This window comes from Octopus bimaculoides, chromosome 15 (genome assembly GCF_046866305.1).
Source record: "Octopus bimaculoides isolate indiv1 chromosome 15, ASM4686630v1, whole genome shotgun sequence".
NCBI lineage: Eukaryota > Metazoa > Mollusca > Cephalopoda > Octopoda > Octopodidae > Octopus > Octopus bimaculoides.
Window position 1 is genome coordinate 45,584,388 of NC_142942.1, and position 23,884 is coordinate 45,608,271.

The following is a 23,884-nucleotide window of genomic DNA, read 5'->3' on the forward strand; positions in this document are numbered from 1 at the left end:
ACACACACACCTTTAATCACATTCTTGATTTCTTTCTCTTCAACAAATGCACCCTCCAAAAGCCTGTAACCTTTGTCTAAGGGGTTTCCCAACCCCTACCTTATCATAACTTCCCACCACACACTTGGTCAGTCCCTTCCAATCAGGCTCACCACCACCACATACATATGTGAAAGTACCTTACTTTCAACCCAGCGAGGCTGGCCAATGGCTACTTGCAGTGTCCCTTTCATTTCTCTGAAATAATATATTCCAGAACTATCTCTGGTCTTCGCAAAACACTTCTTATTTTTTCCTTTGTCTGTGTATGTCCAACCACATGGTTTCGGGTTCACCCCACAAGTGTCTTCTATTATAGCCTTGGGCTGACCAAAGCCTTGTGAGTGGATTTGGTAGATGGAAACTGAAAGAAGCCTGTCATATGTATATATCTGTGTATGTGTGTTTGTGTTTGTCACCACTCCCCATCACTGTTTGACAACTGATGTTAGTGTGTTTACATTCCCATAGCATAGCAGTTTGGCAAAAGAGACCGATAAAATAAATACTAGGCTTTAAAAAAAAAAGAAAATCTTGGGGTCGATTTATTCAGTTAAAGCCCTTCAAGGTGATGCTCCAGCATGGCCACAGTCAAATGGCTGAAACAAATAAAAGAATTTAGGTTCTTCTTAGTTTTGCCTGCTGAGTAGAATGTTTTGCTGAGGGATTCTAAGGTTAGAACAATGTCTGGTGCTTTCAGCTGCCAGCTTTAAAGATCAGATATCTCTTGAAATCTTCATTGTCTATAAAGTAAGTAAAGACTGCATTTCGTTATGAATGTCCATGGCATTGCACCTAGAAAGTTCCCCTCCAAGGCAGAAGTCTGCACAAAGTGGTTAATGGAAGACCAGCAGTCGTCAATGCCTACGAGCCTCCTTTCTCCATGCCACTGATGTCATCCAAGGAAAGGCAAAGGCCGATACAGCTTGGCCCTGGGTGAACTGGAACAATGTGAAATAAAGTGTCTTGCTCAAGAACACAACACACAGCCCAGTCCGGGAATTGAACTCACTACCACATGATTGTGAGCCCAGTGCTCTAACCACTGAGCCATGCACCACCCTCATTGTCTAAAAATTTCAGATTTTGAATGCTTCCTCTCCTAGAGGGAGATTTTGTCTACTAGATGCTTGGATAATCTGCTGATTGCGGTTTTCCAGTTCCCTGTATTAAATGTGAGACTTTGTGTGTGTCTGTGTGTGTGTGTGTGTGTGTGAGAGAGAGAGAGAGGGGGGGAGAAGGAATATATTACCATGATAACAGTCATACATATGTATATATGCACAGTTTGTAAGTGTATATTACAACAATAACACTGTCTGTCTCTCTCTCTTCTCCCATTCTCGCTCTCTCTCTCTCTCTCCTTCTTCTTCTCCTCCCCTCCTGTCTCTTTTCATCCCCCCCCCCTCTCTCTGAATGTCTCGCTGTAGGAAAACATTTCACTGATAACAGAAAATATCTTTTATATCAGAATAAAAAAAAATTATCTTCAAAAATTAACCTTTAGCGTTTGTAAACTAGTTATTTTATGGTGGATATCTTATAAACAAGTTGTGTGTGTGTGTGTGTAACAGATGAGACTGGTTTTTCCTTTTTGCTCAAAGCTTTGCTTTAACATTCTTTTAATACAACAATTAGAATTAATTCAACATTATGTATGGAGTATGTGCACATACACACACACACACACACACACACACACACACACACACACACGCATACATGGAGAAATCATGCCAAACTGAAACCCTGGATGGAACAAGAAGACATGGACTTCCGTCCAGGCCCATGGTGTCATGTCAAGCCACCCAACTCCTGTTATTATGGAAAGCAGATGTAAAATGATTAATAGTGTGTGTGTGTGTGTGTGTGAAAGAGAGAGAGAGCAAATACACATCCATTTGCAGAATATAAAGTCATCATCATCATCATCAGCATCATTAACCATCATCATCCAATCAGTATCTGACCTTTCCAGTTGGTGATATATAGATACATATATATATATATATATATATGTCATGTCACAGTCTTCACACCCCAACACCCATTCTCTGTAACACACTGTGTGAACTCGGTGCCTCCCTCCCTTTTTTCTCTCCTCTTTTATGTGTGTGTGTGTGTGTGTGTGTGTGTCTGTGTGTGTGTGTCTGTGTGTGTGTGTGTGTGTCTGTTTGTAAATTCTCATGAATGGTTTCTTCTAGTACAGAGAAAAACCTAAAATGGGTGACATTGAGAATTTTGTGGTGATTTAGCTGTCTCACCATAAATGTTCCCACTCGGCTAGAATGGCGCCCGCACACACACACACACACACACACACACACACACACACACACACACACACACACACACACACACAAGCAACAGCTTGCAGTAAATGTTTGTCACACCCTAACAATTTAGTTACTGTTATACTCCAATCCTGATAAAGGGAAGTAAGTAGGCAAATAGGGGCCAGTCCTGATATTAAGGTTTGCTGGTGGAAAACTATTTTCTTCTGTAGGCAAATCTATATCAATTGAACACGAGAGGTAAGGTTGGGTGTAAATATAACCCGAGGTTGGGCAGTGGTTGAGGTCGGTACAGTTTATAGGTATATATTTGAGTTGTGGTAATTAAAAGTAGGTTAAGTCACTGGATGTATATGTGAACTGTGGTAACTTGATCTACACAAACTTTCACTTAAAGGTAAAAGCCGACATAATTGAACAATAACCAATAATAATTAACATCTCATTAAGTCTGTCAATGTCTGTGTGTTCCCTTACTTTTACTTCTTCGTTTTCTTTACTGTCTACTATAAAAGGTCAGGTGCTTTACAAACCTGTCTGGTGTGTACAACAACACTGCACGTATGCACACACATGCACAACATAATATATTTACATTCATACCAGTAATTATTGGTGTACTCAGTTATATTAGTGACTGTCTTAGTAACGGTCTGTAAGCAGAACAATGAAAATATGCAATACTTTCCTAAAGTTCACAAATAGCACATGTATTGTTATCCAAGTTCTAGTGACAGGGCTTTGTTTCTTTGTTAGAACCCAGCTCCTTCTGTATAGGAAGAACTCAAATGATTAAAAATAGAAAACACACATGCACTGACTTTTCAACTATTCACATCTATTAACTCTTGGCCTCACATCTTAACAGTTCACCACACATAAATTTAATTGTTTACTCTTGAGCACTAACATGTGTTGCTTCATAACCATATGGTTTTGAGTTCAGTTTCACTACATGGCACCTTGGACAAGGCCTTGTTGGTGGATTTGGTAGATGGAAACTGAAAAAAAAAAAAAAAAAAGGAAAAAAAGCCAATGTGTGTGTGTGTGTGTGTGTGTGTGTGTTCATGCTGAATGTAGACAGCCATCAACCTTCATACAAAAACAGTGTCAATGGTTTACAATTTTCTGTGAAACCAAATCTGGCCATTGTGCTGTTTTTACATTTGAAAAACTCCGAGAAATATTATCTTGTTTGAAAACATGTAAGGTTGGTGACAGGAGAGGCAATGAATCTTGTCTGACCATCTTAGGAAGGTGGAGATTAAAACTATGTTGATAATGATATCATGACTTACATTGCTCCCAAATGCCCACATGATTTAGTTTTAACATGTAGCTGAACTGTTTATTCCCATTCTGCCGTTCATACTTGCTCCATTAACTGATCACACCTTAATTTGTTTTACCATTGCAGGTTGAAGCAGCATGTTCACCAATGCAACCAGAGTTACATGATATGGGGACAGATACTTGCAGCGTTGGTGTCATCACAGAACCGGAGTGTCTTGGACCATGTGAACCTGGAACTAGTGTTACATTAGAGGGTATTGTCTGGCATGAGACAGAGAATGGTAAGTGTTGACATTATACATTCTTCATTGTTCTTCACTCGCTACTCTTCATTCCTTGCTTTTCACTCTTCACTCACTATTCTTCATCCCTTGCTCTTCACTCTTTACCCATCACTCTTCACTCACTACTCATTACTTCATGATTTAGTAACTCACCATTGGAAATTTTACTTAAGAGAGTATTGTTTATACCTCAAAAACTAAAAATTACTAATATTCAAGTCTGTGTCTGTGTCTGTGTGTGTGTGTGTGTGTGTGTGTGTGTGTGTGTGTGTGTGTGTATGTATGTATGTGTGTGTGTGTGTGTGTGTGTATATATATATATATATATATATATATATATACATACATGTAACATTGCATGTTTATACATTATAGATTCATAAATCTATGCATTAATAAATTAATGCAATTAACTCTGCAGTTTGAAGTATCAAAATACTTTATTGGGTTTTCTATGAACAAGCACGAGCTCAGTATATCAATATATATGTATGTACACATATCAATATATATATGTGTGTGTGTGTACACATATATATATAAATATATGTGTGTGTGCGTGTGTGTTTATATATATATATATATAAATTGCTGTATTGAAAGCATAACTATTCTAATTTAATATTTTTTAACAATGTTTTCTCTTTATCTATGTACAGACCCCTTGTAGTTCTTTTAAAACAATATATTTTCCAAATTCATCCTTGTCAATTGTTCCCAGGCCATCTCAGCCTCATTATAAGGATGAGAAGTGGTTTTGACTTCTGTTCAGGCACTTTTATAGTCAGCAGCTTATGTTTATGTAGACTTTGCCAGCAACACTTGACCATTAAAGCAGTTAGTTGTTCTTTATCATTGGATTTCCAGTTGCATTGAGAGTATGTTGTCTGGTAATTGTAGCCCTGTGTTGCCATATTAGAAATGCTTCAATAGTCAGTCTATTTCTTTGGGAGTATTCTATAAAGTGTGGAGGCACAATGGCCCAGTGGTTAGGGCAGCGGACTCGCGGTCATAGGACCGCAGTTTCGATTCCCAGACCGGGCGTCGTGAGTGTTTATTGAGCGAAAACACCTAAAGCTCCACGAGGCTCCGGCAGGGGATGGTGGCGAACCCTGCTGTACTCTTTCACCACAACTTTCTCTCACTCTTACTTCCTGTTTCCGTGGTGCCTGTATTTCAAAGGGTCAGCCCTGTCACACTGTGTCACGCTGAATATCCCCGAGAACTACATTAAGGGTAGATGTGTCTGTGGAGTGCTCAGCCACTTGCACGTTAGTTTCACGAGCAGGCTGTTCCGTTGATCGGATCAACAGGAACCCTCGACGTCGTAAGCGACGGAGTGCCAACAACAACATTCTATAAAGTATGGAAGTATTTTTTGCTAATGTTTTCCCCATTTAGTTTTGTTTTATGGTGTATGGTCTATGAGTCATCCCTCCATAGAAAGGCCGCACAGAAGCCTAAACCAATCAGCATACTGAACATGGGGTTGAGTTAATCTGGAAATGCTGATAAAGATGAACTTGGTAACTGTTTTGCTTTGAACAAAATGCTGGGTCTGAAACGTGAATACAATAAAACACTAATAAGAAAGAATAAATTGTAACAGTCTTGTTTCCGATATAACAAGTTTTAAAAGGACAGCTGTTCCCCATATATATATATATGTATCTGTGTGTGTGTAATGTATACATTAGTATGTTTGCCTGTATATATATGTGTGTGTGTGTGTGTGTGTGTGTAATGTATACATTTGTATATGTGTGTGTATGTGTATATATATGTACACATATGCTCACAACCACTCATGAATGTATAATCTGCTGTATATATTATCTCAGTAAATATCTACTTCAATAGTCATGTCTGGAGCTGTCAATTGTCATAAAGATATTTCACCATTTTTGCAGAAGTGCAAACACACACACACACACACGTACACACATTTGTCTGTCTGTGTGTATGTGTGTGTGTGTGAGAGAGAGAGAGAGAGAGAGAGAGAGAAAGACCCACTATACTCTTTCTCATCTCTACTTCAGTGTGAGAGACATGACCAGACTAGCTGTTTGTAGGTTTCTATTTCAATATACACATCTCTCTCTCTCCCTCTCTCTACACACACACACATACGTGTGTTATAAATTTTCCTTCATAACTTGGCTGTCTTTATCAGGTTGTTTCGTCTCTATTGTGGAGATATTTCAATAACCTCAGGCTTACTTCTTAATAATGATGATGATAATAATAATAATAATAATAATAATAATAATAATAATAATAGCAATCTCAATAACAACTACTACTACAAAATGGCTGTGGAACTGGTAACTGGTCTATTAGGTTGTAGATAATAAAAACCTACCTGAGATTGATTCTGGCACAACAGCAACTGAATCTGAAATCTATAAAGTGTGTTTTGACTCGAACTAATATTTCATCTGTAAATAGATGCCGACCCTAACAGTTCCAGGTTACTGCTTTGCTACAGCTGACTACACACTGTTTCACATCTATGGAAATATTTCAACAGAGATTTTTATCCATTCGTATATCTGTTCCACCATTCCATGTAAGTCTGGGAGAAGAGAAGGGAAGGATTGCGTATTTTAAGACATGCCTATCTAAATTCTTATTTCGTGTGATTAATGGGATTCTCTGCTTTACTGGTCTTCCTGGCTCTTTACCTTGTCACACATTTCAGTATATGTGACTAAAATATGAATGTGTATATATGTGTATATATATATATATATATATATATATATATGTATGTATCAAATATATATTTCAAATTTTGGCAGTAGACCCGCTTCTTAAGGAGTGGGAACAAGTTGATTATATTGACCCCAGTGCCCTACTGGTACTTATTTTGCTAAGGATTCTGCCAGGTTACCACCTTCACTAATATGTGTGTGTGTATAATATATATATATATATATATATATATATATATATATATAATATATATATATATATATATAATTTCTTTTACTTGTTTCAGTCATTTGACTGCGGCTATGCTGGAGCACCAACTTTAGTCGAGCAAATCGACCCCAGGACTTATTCTTTGTAAGCCTAGTACTTATTCTATCGGTCTCTTTTGCCGAACCGCTAAGTTACGGGGATGTAAACACACCAGCATCGGTTGTCAAGCGATGTTGGGAGGACAGACACACACACAAACACACACACACATATATATACATATACATATACAATGGGCTTCTTTCAGTTTCCATCTACCAAATCCACTCACAAAGCTTTGGTCGGCCCAAGGCTATAGTAGAAGACACTTGCCCAAGGTGCCACATAGTGGGACTGAACCCGGAACCATGTGGTTGGTAAGCAAGCTACTTACCACACAGCCACTCCTGCGCCTATATATATATATATATATATATATATATATATATATATATATATATATATATATATATATATATATATATATATATATATATATATATATATACTGGCACTCTGTTGGCTACGACAACGAGGGTTCCACTTGATCTGCTCAGTGGAACAGCTTACTCATGAAAACTCACAGCTTTACAGTCACGAACCGAGTACCCAATCCACTTGGCCACATGCCTTCAATATATATATATATATATATATATATATATATTGAGTGGTTGGCGTTAGGAAGGGCATCCAGCTGTAGAAACACTGCCAAATCAGATTGGAGCCTGGTGTAGCCATCTGGTTTCACCAGTCCTCAGTCAAATCGTCCAACCCATGCTAGCATGGAAAGCGGACGTTAAACGACGACGACGATATATATATATATATATATATTGTTCAAATGTATAAAAGACAGACAGGTAAAGGAACAACATGTGAGGTGAATTAGTTTGACACTTAGGGAAAATGGAAGTCTTTGATGTTTGGAGCCTATGCTTTTTGACAGAATTGAATGAAGGAAACAATGGAGAAAGGAAAAAAAATAGAGAGAGAGAGAGAAGTGTGTGTGTGTGAGTGTTTCTGTCTGTTTGTCTGACAATGTTTACATTCTGCGATTGCATGATCTATGGTTGGTGTTCTTTTTTGTCATCTCTTTGTTAAGAAATTGTCCAGTAGCTTTGCGCTTTCCAAAACGAGTGGAATGAAAATCCTTTGCTTGCAAAAGAGACATGAGTTAGCATTAGGATGGGTATCTTGCTATGAAATAATTCTTCAATTCCATGCATTTGTCTAACTCATGTTTTTTTAACACAATGGATGTGAAAATAAATGACTGTTTTTGTGCATATTTTATTTAATCACCGGCATGGCTAAATGGTTAAGTTCACTTCCCAGTCAGATGTTTTTGGGTTCAGTCCTACTATGTGGCACCTTAGACAATTTTTTCTACTATAGCTGCCCAAAGCCTTATGAGTGGACTTGGTAGAGGGAAACTTAAAAAAGCCATATATAGCTATATATAGGAAAATGAAGAATAAGGCAGAATGCTAAACTGGAAGCATATTTTCATTGCGAAGCAAATTTTCAAGGAGAATGAAAATGTTTTTTACAAAGAAGTACAAAATGAAGAAAATAATATATAAAAAAAAATATATTAAAAAAAATAATATATAAAAAAATAAATATACCAGTACATTATATTGTCTTTGAGCTTTTAAAATTCAATGGTAATCCATGTATATAATGGTTGGAAAAATAAGGATGCATGAGAATAGAGAGTTGTGTTAGGTTTAAAAAAAGGGTTAAAAGTTTGTGTTAAGCAGGAAGTGTGGTGTCAAAACAGGAAGTGTGTGTAAGGGGAGACAAATGTTTTTAGTTGGAGTTATGAACTCTTTTTCAACAGGAAGTTTATGTCTGTTCCTAGAGAACATTTGTCTCCCTTTACACACACTTCCTGTTTTGACACCACACTTCCTGCTTAACACAAACTTTTAACCCTTTTGTTAAACCTAAACAACTCTCTATTCTCATGCATCCTTATTTTTCCAATTATTATATACATGGATTACCATTGAACTTTAAAAGCTCAAAGACAATATAATGTATTGGTATAGTTATTTTTTTATATATTATTTTTTTATATATTTTTTTTATATATTATTTTCTTCATTTTGTACTTCTTTGTAAAAAACATTTTCATTCTCCTTCTTGAAAATTTGCTTCACAATGAAAGCCAGTTAGAAATCTTTATTAAAATATGCTTCCAGTTTAGCATTCTGCCTTATTCTTCATTTTCCTATTATTTTTACATGTGCAGTTAAAACAACCCCACTATTTACTGACTTATATATATATATATATATATATATATATATATATATTTCAAAAATTTAGCAAAAACACAACAAACAGAAAATTTTACAAAACCATAAGAAGCAGAAAATTCCTGCTGGGAATTGAAAACATATCATCTGACATCTTGTGGCAGTTACTAACAACATGACTCAGTCAGGAAGGAGAAGCCTGTATGCGATAATAAAACTTGCCAGAAATAACAGCTAAATGTCTTTTATATCACTTCTTTCTGTTTAAAAAAAAATAATAAAAGGAATCCAGTTCACATTAGATAATGTAGTCTTGTGACCATGCTGGGGCACCATCTTGAAGAGTTTGGTTAAACAAATGTCTGGTATTTATTTTATAGGTCTCTTGCTAAACTGTTTATTTACAGAGATGTAAACAAACCAACACAGGGGGGGGGGGGGGGGGGCAAATATAAAGACATACATGCAAGTCAAAAACTTCCACGTCATTTCTGTCTACAAAACTCACTTTGAAAGATTTTGATCGGCCCAGGGTTATTTGTCGAAAAAATTCCTTGCTGAAGGTGCCATGTGATGAGATTGAACCCAAACTCAGTGGCTGCAAAGTGAGCATCTTAACCACACAGCCATGCCTGCATCTCTATATGCTTTGAATAAAAGATGTGATGGTCATAGCTGGGAGAGTCTTTAACCATAAGTGTTTTAATTAATGCAGTATATATATATGCTCATTATATATACTCACTACTCTGTATATATATATTCACAACTCTACCTTGTGATTTAAACAGCTACACATGCACGCACATACATTACCTGCACACACACACACACACACACACACACGCTTACATACATAAGCACATACATATATATTTAGTCACATGTTTGCATACACATGCATGTACTTACATACATACATGTATGCACATACATTACTCTTTCCTTTTCCTCCCTCTCTCTCTCTCTCTCTCTCCCACACACACACACCTCCCTCTCATCTGCTCCCCACTCCTTTTGCTATTAACAACATAGCGATTAATGAAATATGGCTCTTTTCAACAATGGTGATGGTGGTGGTGGTGGTGGTGGTGGTTGTCATTTAACCCCAGCACATCCCTGACTGAGTAGACTTGTGATCATAGGCATTCCACCCATGACCATCTGTTCCTTCTTTCTTGCCCGCAGTGAAACCTAGGATGTATCTAACGTGCCCAGTTCAAATATGACAAGGTGTAGATTTGAGGGAGATATTTAGCTGCTGTTTCTAGCAGGGTGAGCCACCCTGTAAGAGAGGTTCCCCATGTTGACTCATGGTGGTGGCAATGATAGCGACAGTAGGGATGGTGCTGCATAGAGTAATAATTGTGTTGAGATTAATATAGTTGGTGGTGGTGGTGGTGGCGGTGGTAGTTGTGATGATGGTTAGGGTGGTGGTGGTAGTAGTAGTAGTAGTAGTAGTGGTGGTGGTGGTGGTGGTTGTAGTGGTGTTGATGTGTTGAGAGACAGCGGAGGTAGAAATCCACTTTAAAACCTGACACTTCATTCCCAGATTTACAGTATTTGTCTCTGAACTGCTTCCACTGGAACATTACCCCCCCCCCCCTCTCTCTCTCCACAATAACCCACCACTCCCATCGTCCTATCGTCACCGCCATCATTACTGCTTCATCTCTCATCCATCAGTGTTGCTGCTGCTGCAAGTCCCAATGTCATCACTAATGTGTGTGTGTGTGTGTGTGTGTGTGTGTGTGTGTGTGTGTGATGTAACCAGCTTCTGTCAGAAATACTTGCTGTGATCAATAACTTTACTGTTATGTCCAAACACAAATAATTGCTGTGTACACACACACACACACATATATATACAGGCATGTACACGCATGTTCATTCATCCATCTCTCTCTCTGTCCTTCTGTCTCTCTCTCTGTCCTTCATCTTCTGTTCATCCATTCGCCATCAAATAACAGTGCACAATAAAGCTGCAGTAAGCTGCACCTTTGCTTGCTACAGCAAATATTGTATTGTCAGAGTTGCATTTCCTGTCAGCTCCCACTGACACACACACACACACACACACACACAGAGGTAGAGTGAAGTGCAACTGCACAGCAACATGGAATGCATGCAAGAAAGAGAGGAAGAAGGTGTGTGGTGGTGGTGGTGGTGGTGGGTTAAATGTCCATTTTATCTGTTCTGTGTGAATGTTGTGTAAAACTGTTTTCTGTTAACTCTTTGGTTTTATAGTTGGCAGGAGGGAAACGCACACACACTCAGATTCATGTACACGCTCACACACACAATCATAGACTCGCGTACACACAGTGACACAATCACACACACACACACACACACACACACACACACACACGCAGTCTTACACACATGTAGTCTCATACACACACACACATGCAGTCACACACACACTTATGCTGTCTTACACACACATGTAATCTCATGCACACACACACACACACGCACTTATGCAGCACTTCACACACTCATGCAGTCTCTCATACATACACACACATGCATACACTCACAGAGTGTTTGATAACGTGTGTATGTCAGGGTATAAGGCTGTGGCGTGTTTGATAAAGTGTCATATTCCATTTAGTTCTGCTTTCAGGATCCACTTTGCTTTCCATCCTCCTTTTAGTACCAGTCATTTACTTGGTGAAGAGGGTGGGGGGGAAGTATACCTGGGTTGCTCTCCACCCTATCCCCCTCCTCTTCCTCTTTTTATAATAATTGCAATATCACACCTTAGAATGATGTTTAGTGGATGATGGGTGGTGGTGGTGGAGGGATGTGAATAAGGGGGTGGAATAAGGGTGATTGATGGCACGCAGTCTAGGTGGCATGTCAGGTTGGTGGGGGTGGAATTTGGGGGTAGGTGGGGAAGGATGTGTGGATGGAGTAAAACACATTGTGGGTAGATGGTGCTGGAAAAAAAAACCAAGGGTGGGCAGCGAGTATGGTTAGTGTCCCCCCCCCACCTTAGATACAGAAACTATGAGAAGAATTAAGTAGACGATGGTTATGATGATAATGATGATGATCGATTGGTTAATTATGATGGTGGTGGTGGTGGTGATGGCAGAATTGATAGAGCACCAGGTATAAAAATGGCCTGCTGTGGAATTTAGTTCCGGCTCATTACACTCAGAGTCCAAATCCAGCCAGTGCTGAGGTCAACTCTGATTTTCATCCTCCTTGGGTCAATAAAGCAAACAGGATGAGCAGTGTGGGCCTCCCTTCCCTCTCCCATGGCTAATGTTAAGAAATCACCATCATCTTTATTGTCGTTGTTGTTCTTGTTATTTGTTGCTATGCTACAGTGAAGCTGTTGCTGTTTTCCACAAATTGATTATTTAATCCATTGGAAAAACATTTTCATTTCTGACAGCTTTTAATTTTGCTCTAATCAAATTCAGCAGTCAGTACAGTCAATACTTCATGATAAACTGTACTGTAGTAGTACAACTTCCACTACACTGGACTTTACTTGCACTTATACTACCTCCATTACACTGTATGGTGGCGGTGGCAGCATTGCTACTACTACTACTACTACTTCACCATATAGTGCTCTATGTGTGTACATATATAACACTTATCACTCTATACATATATGTATGTGTGTGAAGGTGCATGGCTCAGCGGTTGCGGTGTTGCACTCACAATTACGAGATCGTGGGTTCGATTCCCAGACCGGGCATTGCGTTGTGCTCATGAGCAAAGCACTTCATTTCACGTTGCTCTGCGATCATTTCGTCATCTGACCTGTGGCACCTGTTGCACTTCTACAGGTAATGTCGATCTGATGGAGGGAGGGAGGGAGGGAGGGAGTGAGCTTATGTCTACACAAACATTTGATCACTATAAGCAAATCATCTGTTTGGTTGTTCGATAAGAAATTGTCGAACCCTCATATATATTCCTTTATTTGTCTCAGTCATTTGACTGTGGCCATGCTGGAGCACTGCCTTTAGTCGAGCAAATCGACCCCAGGACTTATTCTTTATAAGCCTAGTACTTATTCTATCAGCCACCTTTTGTCAAACCTCTAAGTTACGTGGATGTAAACCCACCAACATTGGTTGTCAGGTGGTGGTGGGGGGCAAACAGACAAGCAAACATACATACACACACACACGACAGGCTTTTTTCAGTTTCCATCTACCAAATCCACTCATAAGGCTTTGGTTGGCCTGATGCTATAGTAGAAGACACTTACCCAAGGTGCCATGCAGTGGGACTGAACCCGGAATCATGTGGTTGGTAAGCAAGCTACTTACCTCATAGCTACTCTTGCACCTATATATATATATATATATATATGTGTATATATATATGTGTGTGTGTGTGTGTGATCATCATCATCATTTAACATTCATCTTCAGTGGTGGCATAGGTTGGACAGTTTAACAAGAACCAGTGAGGTGGGTAACTGTTGAGCTGCAAAGTCTGCTTTGCCATAATTTCTACAGCTGGATACCCTTCCTAATGTGAGCTACGTTGCAGATGTAATGGGTGCTTTTTTTTTTCATTTCACCAGCACTGGTGAGGTTACCAAGTAACTTCAAGACAAGACACGTGAAATTAGTGGTGTTTCAGTATTGAGGGAGGGTAAAAGTATGATAATAGGATATGAAACATACATCATCATCATCATTTAACGTCCGCTTTCCATGCTGGCATGGGTTTGACGGTTTGACGGGGGACTGTGAGTCAGATGACTGCACCAAGTTCCAATCTGATCTGGCAGAGTTTCTACAGCTGGATGCCCTTCCTAATATATATATATATATATATATATATATATATATATATATATATATATATATATATATATATTTAGTTACTCGTTTCAGTCATTTGACTGTGGCCATGCTGCAGCTCCACTTTAATAATATATATATATGTTATTCAGCAAACACTTCGACTAGATCTTATATGGTTCTCTTAGCCCTTTCTACACATCAATTATCCCTAGGACATTACTTAGCATTTGTACCTGACTTCCTTGTATAATATATTCATGATAGTGGACTCTCCTGCTTCGAGGGGTTTAGCAATGACCTCCATCCAGCAACCAGGAGTTGTTGTTCATTCTTGCTTCTGCTGGACAGACTCGGCTGTCTTGATGATGTCTGTTCGCTGGAAGTATTTTTATCCCTTTGCCACAGATGATATATCCCTCACCAGAGACATCACCACCAGCTCTTTTTTTTTTTTTTACTCCTGAGCCTGTATGCGATGGACTTGTTTCACCTTCAAGGAACTGGCCATGTCACCGTGGTTAGTGGCTAGTGGCTAGCTAGAGGCTCAAGCACAGCATGCCTTTTCATTTCTTTGTGTCGGGCAGAAATCTGCTTCCTTACTTTCTTGATGCTGTCAATACACCTGAAAGAGAAACAAGGAAGTTTAAGTTTGCTGCATTCCACAAAGCATTCTGTTAAATCATCAGCCATTTATAGCTGCCTGCTGAAATGATTTCATAAATACCTTGCAACATCCTTATATATATATATATATATATATATATATATATATATATATACACACACACACTGTATAAATCATTGCTTTAGATGCTACTATATACACATGATATACATGTGCATGTGTATGTAGATTGTATATATTGTTTGATGTTAGTAGTAATTGTGTTCTTCGTTTAAAATAGACATTAAATAACAATGATGGTGGTGGTGGTCATGATGATTTTGAAAACCCTAAAAACAGCAAAAATAGAAGAGGGGAAAAATGCTTCTGAAGGAAAGCTCATTAAATTCCTGTGAAATAACTGATCAATATAAGTTGCCAATAACAACAACAACAACAACAACAACAATAATAATAATAATCATAATGGTTTCAAATTTTTCCACAAGGGCAGCAATTTTGGAGGAGGGGACGAGTCAATTATATTGACCCCAGTGTTCAGTTGGTACTTATTTTATCAACTCCGAAAGGATGAAAGACAATGTTGACCTCAGCGGAATTTGAACTCAGAAATGTAGCAACTGGCGAAATACATTTTGTTCAGTGTCCTAACGATTCTGCCAGCTCGCCGCCGTAATAATAATAATAATAATAATAATAATAATAATAATAATAATAACAGTCCTTTTGACTAAAGGCACAAGGCCTGAAATTTGGAAGGAGGGGACTAGTTGGTTTCATTGACCCTAGTGTTTCAATGGCACTTACTTAATTTGTCAACCTCAAAAGGATGAAAGGCAAAGTTGACTTTGGCAGAATTTGAACTCAGAATGTAGAGACGAATAAAATGCTGCTAAGCATTTTGCCCGGTGCAGTAACGATTCTGCCAGCTCACCACTTTAATAATAATAATAATAATAATAATAATAATAATAATAATAATAATCTTTTCTGCTATAGACACAAGGCCTGAAATTTGGAGGGAAGGAGTAATCGATTACATTGACCCCCAGTACTCAACTGGTACTATATTTTATCAACCCTGGGAGGATGAAAGGTGGAGTTGACCTCAGCGGCATTTAAATTGTATAACTGGAAGAAATTCTGCTAAGCATTTTTGCTCAGTTTGCTCGAGATTCTGTGAGCTGACTGTTTTATATAATAATAATGATAATAATAATAATAATAATGGCCTAGTTTTCTTTGGTTGTCTGCAGTGGATTAGAAACTAACAAATAGATCAAAGTTGTAATTGGTGCCAGAATGACCATTGTCTTAACTACAACCCCCACTTAGAACTGCTACCAGCTCTTCATCACATCACCACCACCACCACCACCACTGCCACCAGTTCACCTTTCAGGAGGCGGCAGTAATGCTGTTATGCCAGAGTGTAACAACAGGCAGTAGCTTGGTCCTTAACTGACGACAATAACAACTGTATCACAGATAAATAGTGTTGGTGGTGATGTAACATTAGGGTTTGGGTGGAGCCTTAACTGGTGTTGGTGGTGGTGGTGACGTAACATTAGGGGTTAGGTGGAGTCTTAACTGTCAAAAACAGACATTTAATATTATCTACTACTTCCTTGAGGTCTCGTTACTACTGCCTCTCTCTTGCTCTCTCTTTCTCTCCATCCTTCTAACACACACACACACTCACACACACACACACACACACACACTACAGTTATGTTATTTATTCCTTGATTGTTAGTCACGTCACTTCATCCCTCATCTCGCAGATAATTAGAGTTTCTGAACGAGAACTTGTGACTACAAATAAATACACATGCTTATGTGTGCTTCTATATTCTCTTATGTCTATACATGTATATACATACGCATATGTGTACCTGTGTAGAGGTGAATATTTCCAGCCTTTTCAGCTACAAAAATCCCTGCAGTAGGGTTTAAAATCACTGATCAGGAAATCATAAACAGAGTTCTCATTGTGTTAGCAAGCCACATTGTGTGTATGCATGTGTATATATATATATATATATAAACAATGAGCTCAGTCTTTTGTTTTATGTATATATGTGTTATCTATAATAAATGTGGTGATTTCTAGTCTGCTCTCTCATGCTAACAAGACACTGTGTCTGAGTGTATCTGGAGGTGTGTTTAATATTCTATCACAGCTGTCATTGGATGATTGATTATACATACATGTGTGTGTGTCTGTGTGTCTGGGGATATACATATGTTGTGACCCATGCATAAATATCTTACATATTAATGTTGAGTGTATACATGCTCAACAAAAATATTTACTTACATAAGCACATTTGTGCTAGAGTGTGTGTGTCTCTGTGTATAATATATATTATTTTATTTGTGTATGTGTACACACCTCCCTCTCTATTTATATATATCTCTCACACACACACATTTGTGTGTGTACCTACTTAGGCAGTGTAGTAATGTAGAGGCAGAGTAAAATGCGCACTGGGGACTAATGAGATGTCTTGTTACCTAGGTGACATAATTAGTGCTGGGATGGCTTTAATGGACTTGTCATGACGGTGGCGGAGACGATGGCTGAGGCAGAATGGATTTAGAAGAGAGTGGCATGGTGCAGTGAACATGATTCAGTAGCAACAAAGAATCTGTCCTTTTAGAATGAGAGGGAATTGATACGAGACTGTGATTGTAGGGGACAGCAAGTAGGAGGTGTGTGTGTGTGCACAGTGGTGTATGATAGTGAAAAATAGATGGTGAATGTAGGAGATTATATGTGATGTTTGTGTGATGATGCACAGCAGTGAAACATGGACAGTGGATATGAAATAATAATTGAAAATTCAGGTCTTCTGTTGCAATTCCAATGTGGAATTCTAACTTCTTTAATCCCTGTTGTGTGTGTTGTTGCAATAAACAACCTTACATCATCAATATTCTTGCTAAGGTGGTGAGCTGGCAGAATAGTTAACACATTGGTTAAAATTGCTTAGTGGAATTTCATTTGTCTTTGTTCCAAGACCAAATTCCACTGAAGTCGACTATGCTTTTCATCCTTTGGGGGTTGATAAAATAAACATTAGTTAACCACTGGGGTCAGTGTAACCAACTAGCCCACTTCACTTAAAATTGCTGGCTTTGTGCAAAAATTTGAAACCAATGTTCTTGCTAATATCAGCAACATTCTCTACATTTGTCCTCGTCATTAATTATTGTGTATTAATTATTCAGCTAATTAAGATGTATTTATAAACAATTTAAGATAAAACAGATCAACTGTAAGAAATGAATTTCATTAAGGATTATTTATTTTTTTGTAAATTAAATACTTGATGTATTAAGCCCTAAATCCAGAAGCTGGAAGGCTAATTGTGTGTGTGTGTGTGTGTGTGTGTGTGTGTGTGTGTGTGTGTGTGTGTACCTGATCCAAAGTTGGAGCTTAGCAGCAACAACAACAACAACAACAACATCAATCTTTAATCAGATCTATCAGGTTGGAATTTTAGTTCCATTACAACACATCTTTGCTGATAATTTATAATGCTCGGGTTATTTCTGCCAATTAATACAGTCTTCTATCTTTATCTCTACCAACTGTTGTAACATTTACCATTATTTCTACCAATTAAAGGTGGCGAGAATCGTTAGCACACTGGGCAAAATGCTCAGTGGCATTTCATCAAGTCTTTACGTTCTGAGTTCAAACTCCGCTGAAGTTGATTTTTGCCTTTCATCCTTTTGGGGTCCAATAAAATAAGTACCAGTTGAGTAGGGGGTGGTTCGTGTAATCAACTTGCCTCCTCCCCCAAAATTGCTGGCCTTGTGCCAAAATTTGAAACCATTATTTCTTGTAATCATTATTGTTATTACTGCCTAATAATGTTATATTTACTAGATTAGCAAGGTGGATGAGCTGGCAGAATCGTTAGCACCCTGGGTATCTTTACATTCTGGGTTCAAATTCCGCCTAGGTCAACTTTGCCTTTCATCCTTCCAGGGTTGATAAAATAAGTGCCTGTTGAGCACTGGTGGTGGTGGGGTTCAGCATAATTGTCTTACACCTCCCCCTCAAAAACTGCTGGCCTTGTGCCAAATTTTGAAATTAATATTTACTGGATAATCTTTTTCTTTCTATTGCTTCTGTAATAATATATTTATCGTTCTTTCTGTATTTATCTACAGGTGTCCTTGTTATCAACGTCACATGGAGAGGGAAAACTTATGTCGGAACGCTACTGGATGCTACAAAACATGATTGGGCCCCACCCAGGTAACTGCTGTTTTTATTTTAATTTCACTATTAGCTTCTCGCAGAAAAGACACTTAAATAGGGTTAAAAGTCAGTCTGTGGCTATAGTTAAGTATTTCCAATTAAAATAGTAATAAATACTTAACTAGAGATAGTTTAGTTTTTCTAGTTCAGCACTTTTAGTTGAATCTTTTTAGCTAAGCATTTTTGGTTAGTTTTAGTTACATATTTTTGGTTAAATGTCTTTAATTGGGTAGGTTTAATTAAGTATTTGTGGTTAAATATTTTAGGTGGGTTCATGGAATAAAACTGTTGCTTAAAAAACTGACATTGTAAAAATATTCAGAGATATAAAAAAAAATAATAATAATTGGCGTGGGGGTTTAACAGGGTAACACCTTGTTAGATTACATTCAAACATAACACGTGTGGTGGTGGTGGTGGTGGTTTTGGTGGTAGCGGCAGCGGTGTTGTTGGTTGTGGCGGTGCTGGTGGTGGTGGCGGTGGAGAGGTTACCAAACAACTTGGCTGTCTCTGTTCATCAGAAGCCTAGCTTTTGCCAGATGGCACAAACCAATAAATCAATCTATTTTTGTTGTCACATTCAGACCATCAGTGGCAGCGACAGTAGTAGTAGTGGTGGTGGTGGTGGTGGTGGTGGTTGGAGTTGATGGGAATGAGTTTTGACTTTATGGCAAAGCAGAGACAAACACGAAATACATAGGATAGTAATTCTTAATGTGAACTCTCTGAGGAACTGAAAATTGTCGATGATATTTAACAATATCCGCTGCTGTGAAATGGAATTACAGCAAGTGTAGAATTCCTCTGCAATTTACCATATCAAGATGTCTGTGGAATAACCGAAGTATAAAGTGACATTTCAAATTCAACTTCTCCAAGCATTGCATGAATAATTGAGGAGAATGCTCTCCCATCACATCTCTGGAAATGAAAGAAATTCTTCATCTTTACAATTGAATATTTATCAAACACTCATCATTTCTGTTGTCATGGAAACACCAGGGAGAATCATGTGTGATGTTTCATAAATAGTTTTGAACTGTGTCCACTGGTGGTGTTTTGGGTCGTTAAGAATGAATTAACAACATTCGTTTGCAACACACACACACACACACACACACCATTGACATAATTACTACACGTGCCACGTCTGGTTTTCTGTGCCACTGTAAACTGTGTAACATAGCCATCAGTCTTGTTACTTTACCTAAACTTTGTCTTCCCTTCTTTTGGGTGGGTGGGGGGTATGCCATCATCATCATTTAATGTCCATTTTCCATGCTGGCATGGGTTGGGTGGTTTGACAGGAGCTGGCCAGCTGAAGGGCTGTCCAGGCCCAGTGCCTGTTTTGGCATTGTTTCTACAGCTGGATGCCCTTCCTAATGCCAACCACTTTACAGAGTGTACAGCATGTTCTTACACAGCACCACTATGGGTGCATTTATGTGGCGCCAGCACCCACGAGCCTACAAGATTAGGAACGCTGAGCTAGAGAGAGATGTAGGGGATATACCCATATGCAAGGACAACCATGCTTTTACTCAGCTTCACATGTCTTCTGAAGTACGGCAATCAATAAAAAAAAAAAAAACACCAACCAAGGATGATGAAATGGAGGAAGCACTAAGAAGAGTGGCACCAGGTGTGTTGAGATGCTTGTTTTGGTTGTTTGTGTTTTGAGCTCAAATTGTGCCACAGCCTTCTTGGGAGTTAGACATAAGCCATATCCCAGTTGTAACGTTGCAAGAATTCAAGCCAGCTCTTTCCTCTCATCAGTCACTGAGGCCTTATAATGGCTCATGGTCATCCCTTCTCCCTCCTGGCTAAAATATTAAAAGAATAGGTGTAGGAGCGGCTGTGTGGTAAGACATTTGTTTTCCAACCACATGGTTCCAGGTTCAATCCTACTGCGCCGCACCTTGGGCAAGTGTCTTCTACTATAGCCTTGGGCCAACCAAAGCCTTGTGAGTGGATTTGGTAGACGAAAACTGAAAGAAACCCGTTGTATATATATATATATATATATATATATATATATATATGGAACATGACCTTTGAACATTGGGCCTCACTGAGGCAATGACAAGTGACCAAGACCTTTGAGATATGCTGTGCTTGAGAAGACCTAGCAAGCCAAGTGAAACCATAACTGTGGCCTATGCCAGTGCTGTATAACCAGCCCATTTAAGAGTACCCTTCAATTGTTGGACAATAAACTATGCTTGCGAAGACCTGTTGAGGCAAGTGAAATCGCTGTCGTGTTTGATGACAGAACTGCATGATTGGCACCTGTGCCAGTGGAACATGAAAAGCACAATTCAAGCTTGATCATTGCCAGGCCCGCTGACTGGCTCCTCTGCCAGTGGCATGTAAAAATAGCACCATTTGAGCGTGGTCGTTGCCAGTGCCGCCAGACTGGCTCCTGTGCAGGTAGCACATAAAAAGCACCATTTGAGCATTGCCAATATTAGTACTGCCTGACTAGCCCTTGTGCCGGTGGCACGTAAAAACACCCACTACACTCTGAGTGGTTGGCATTAGGAAGGGCATCCAGCTGTAGAAACTGCCAGATCAGATTGAAGTCTGGTGCAGCCTTCTGGCTCGCCAACCCTCACCCAAACTGTCCAACCCATGCCAGCATAGAAAGTGGACGTTAAACGATGATGATTTATATATATATATATATTTGTGTGTCTGTGTTTGTCCCCCCTTGCCATCACTTGACCATTGATGTTGGTATGTTTACGTCCCTATAACTTCACGTTCTGAATTCAAAATTTGACAGGGTCGACTTTGCCTTTCTCCCTTTCAAGGCTGATAAAGTAAGTACCAGTTAAATACTGGGGCGGGAGGGGGTCGATGTAATTGACTAACCACTTCCCCTAATATTTAGCCCTTGCGTCTATAATAGAAAGGACTATTACTACTATTGCTGGCAACTTCACAGGTGATAAATGTAATGGCAAACTGTAACAAGTTAATTAGATGAAATGTATGTTTCACCTTTAATAAATATTGAGGTACACATACAGTATATTTATACACACACACACACACACACACACACACACACACACACACATTCATATGTAATGTTAAAGTATAAGAGTATCTCTGTGCACAGATAGCTAAGGCTACAACGTACACTTCTAAACTCAGTATTTGGTTTGTCAGTGGTTTGATGAAAAATATAGAGAGAAAATATCATAGCAACTAATTGACTTTGATATAGATGTCAGGGGATTTGGTAAACAGAGAGCTGGAGATAGAGACACGCTGCCAATTATATTAGCAGATAATGATTATAGTCCATCAAACAATAAAATATCTACAAATAGATTTATTAATCCAAACAGATGACAATTATATGTCTGAAGGAACCAGCAGTATTATTTATCTAAATGTAAAAAAAAAAACTTTTAATGGATATACGGGTTGCATGAATTTGCACTCAGGGAGTTTGTCGTTTATTATAGCTGTAATGGGTGAAATAAAAGGACATACAGACATACAAGTTCCAGGGCAGTGGGCCTCAACCTTTTTTTTTTTTCTTTTTATCTAAGGAACCTTTTGATTATTAGTTTATTCTGGTGAACGCCCATAGCCCAGAAGATATAGATAAATGGTTGAAGGAGATTGGAACAGAATGTCCTGTAGAGCTTCTACAGAAAGTTTGCCTCTTAGGGACCAGGAAAGATTATCAGGAGGGTCTTAAGCACTTGAAGGACTATAGAAAGCTTGTGGATCCCTAAAGTTACAGGTAATAGCCCGGTACCCATATAAATCCTGCCAGGAATAAGACTGAACCTGAGTCAAATCAATAATAATAATAATTTTAAGGGGGTGGGTGTTAACTGATGCCATGAACCCTAATATTTGATCGATAGAGTTATAGCTAACCCATGAAGGTCTAGCTAACCCAGGAAGGTCTGAATGAAACCAGGTCTCATATTTTATATTAACTTGCAGTATTTCTTCATAGCATTGCGCCTGAACTGTCTGTTAGAAACGCTTTCTTGTTCTTGATCTTTCGTTTCCCTGTCAATCAATATCCTTTCAAAAAAAAATTGGTTGCCAGGTTAAACAGAAATGTCACAGTCATGCTTTGCAGTGAGGTCTTCATTTCTGTCAGTATTTTAAAATAATTTATGTATATTCAAACATCTGCCTATTTGAATGACATCTGCCACCATACACAAATATTGGCTCCCTCTGTCTCTCCCCTATGTATGTATGTGTGTGTGTGTGTGTATATATATATATATATATATATATATCCCTAGATAGATGATGATATATGTACACATAAACATACATATGTATATTTACTTGCACAAGCATGCACATTTGTGTGTCTAGATATATCAGTTCGTTTTACAAAGTTTCTATTGAATCCAATGTTAAACTAACCTACAGCTGTTACACACACACACACACACACACACACACACACACACATTCTTTATAACAATTGATCCAACTAATTCTTCAGCCTGTCTGATTCCCGTTTCATTAGCGATCACTCTATCATTATTATATGTATTAATTATTTGAGTGCTAACAGTGATCCCCACCAGATGTACATGTAAAGCATAGAACAATATAAACATACATGCATACATACATACATATATATATACATACACACACATGCACAGACAGAAAAGCCACAGTGGGTACCTTTCTGCTCCACCCTCTCTCTTAGAACCTGTTATTAATGCTGTTGTATTGATATTGTGATCAAGTTAGTCACTATTCAACCAGCCAGATTCAACAATGAACAAAGAGATTAGGAATCTTATATTTCGTTTGTACATGAAAACGGTCAATATTGTGAGTAAATAGAGTTTAGTTTGTATTGAGAACAATAAACTAGAATAAAAAGATGATTTCAAGAACATGGCCTAGACAGAGTTCTTTATTAGAATTATAGAGATGGATAATATTTCTGTCTATTGTGGTAGATACAAAGCCTGAAATTTGGGAGCCAGGGACTAGTTGATTACATGGACCCCTAGTGTTCAACTGGTACTTACTTTATTGCTCCTAACGGAT

General features: G+C 38.4%; 1 protein-coding gene across 1 annotated transcript in view; it reads left to right on the top strand.

Annotated features, from left to right (window-relative positions):
* Nucleotides 1-23,884, top strand: part of LOC106878489 (uncharacterized) — a 155,980-nt gene that overhangs the window by 107,760 nt on the left and 24,336 nt on the right. Inside the window, exons 3-4 of the mRNA XM_014927714.3 lie at nt 3,751-3,907; nt 18,739-18,826. Coding sequence (XP_014783200.3) covers nt 3,751-3,907; nt 18,739-18,826 — 245 coding nt within the window. The remainder of the gene's footprint in view (nt 1-3,750; nt 3,908-18,738; nt 18,827-23,884) is intronic.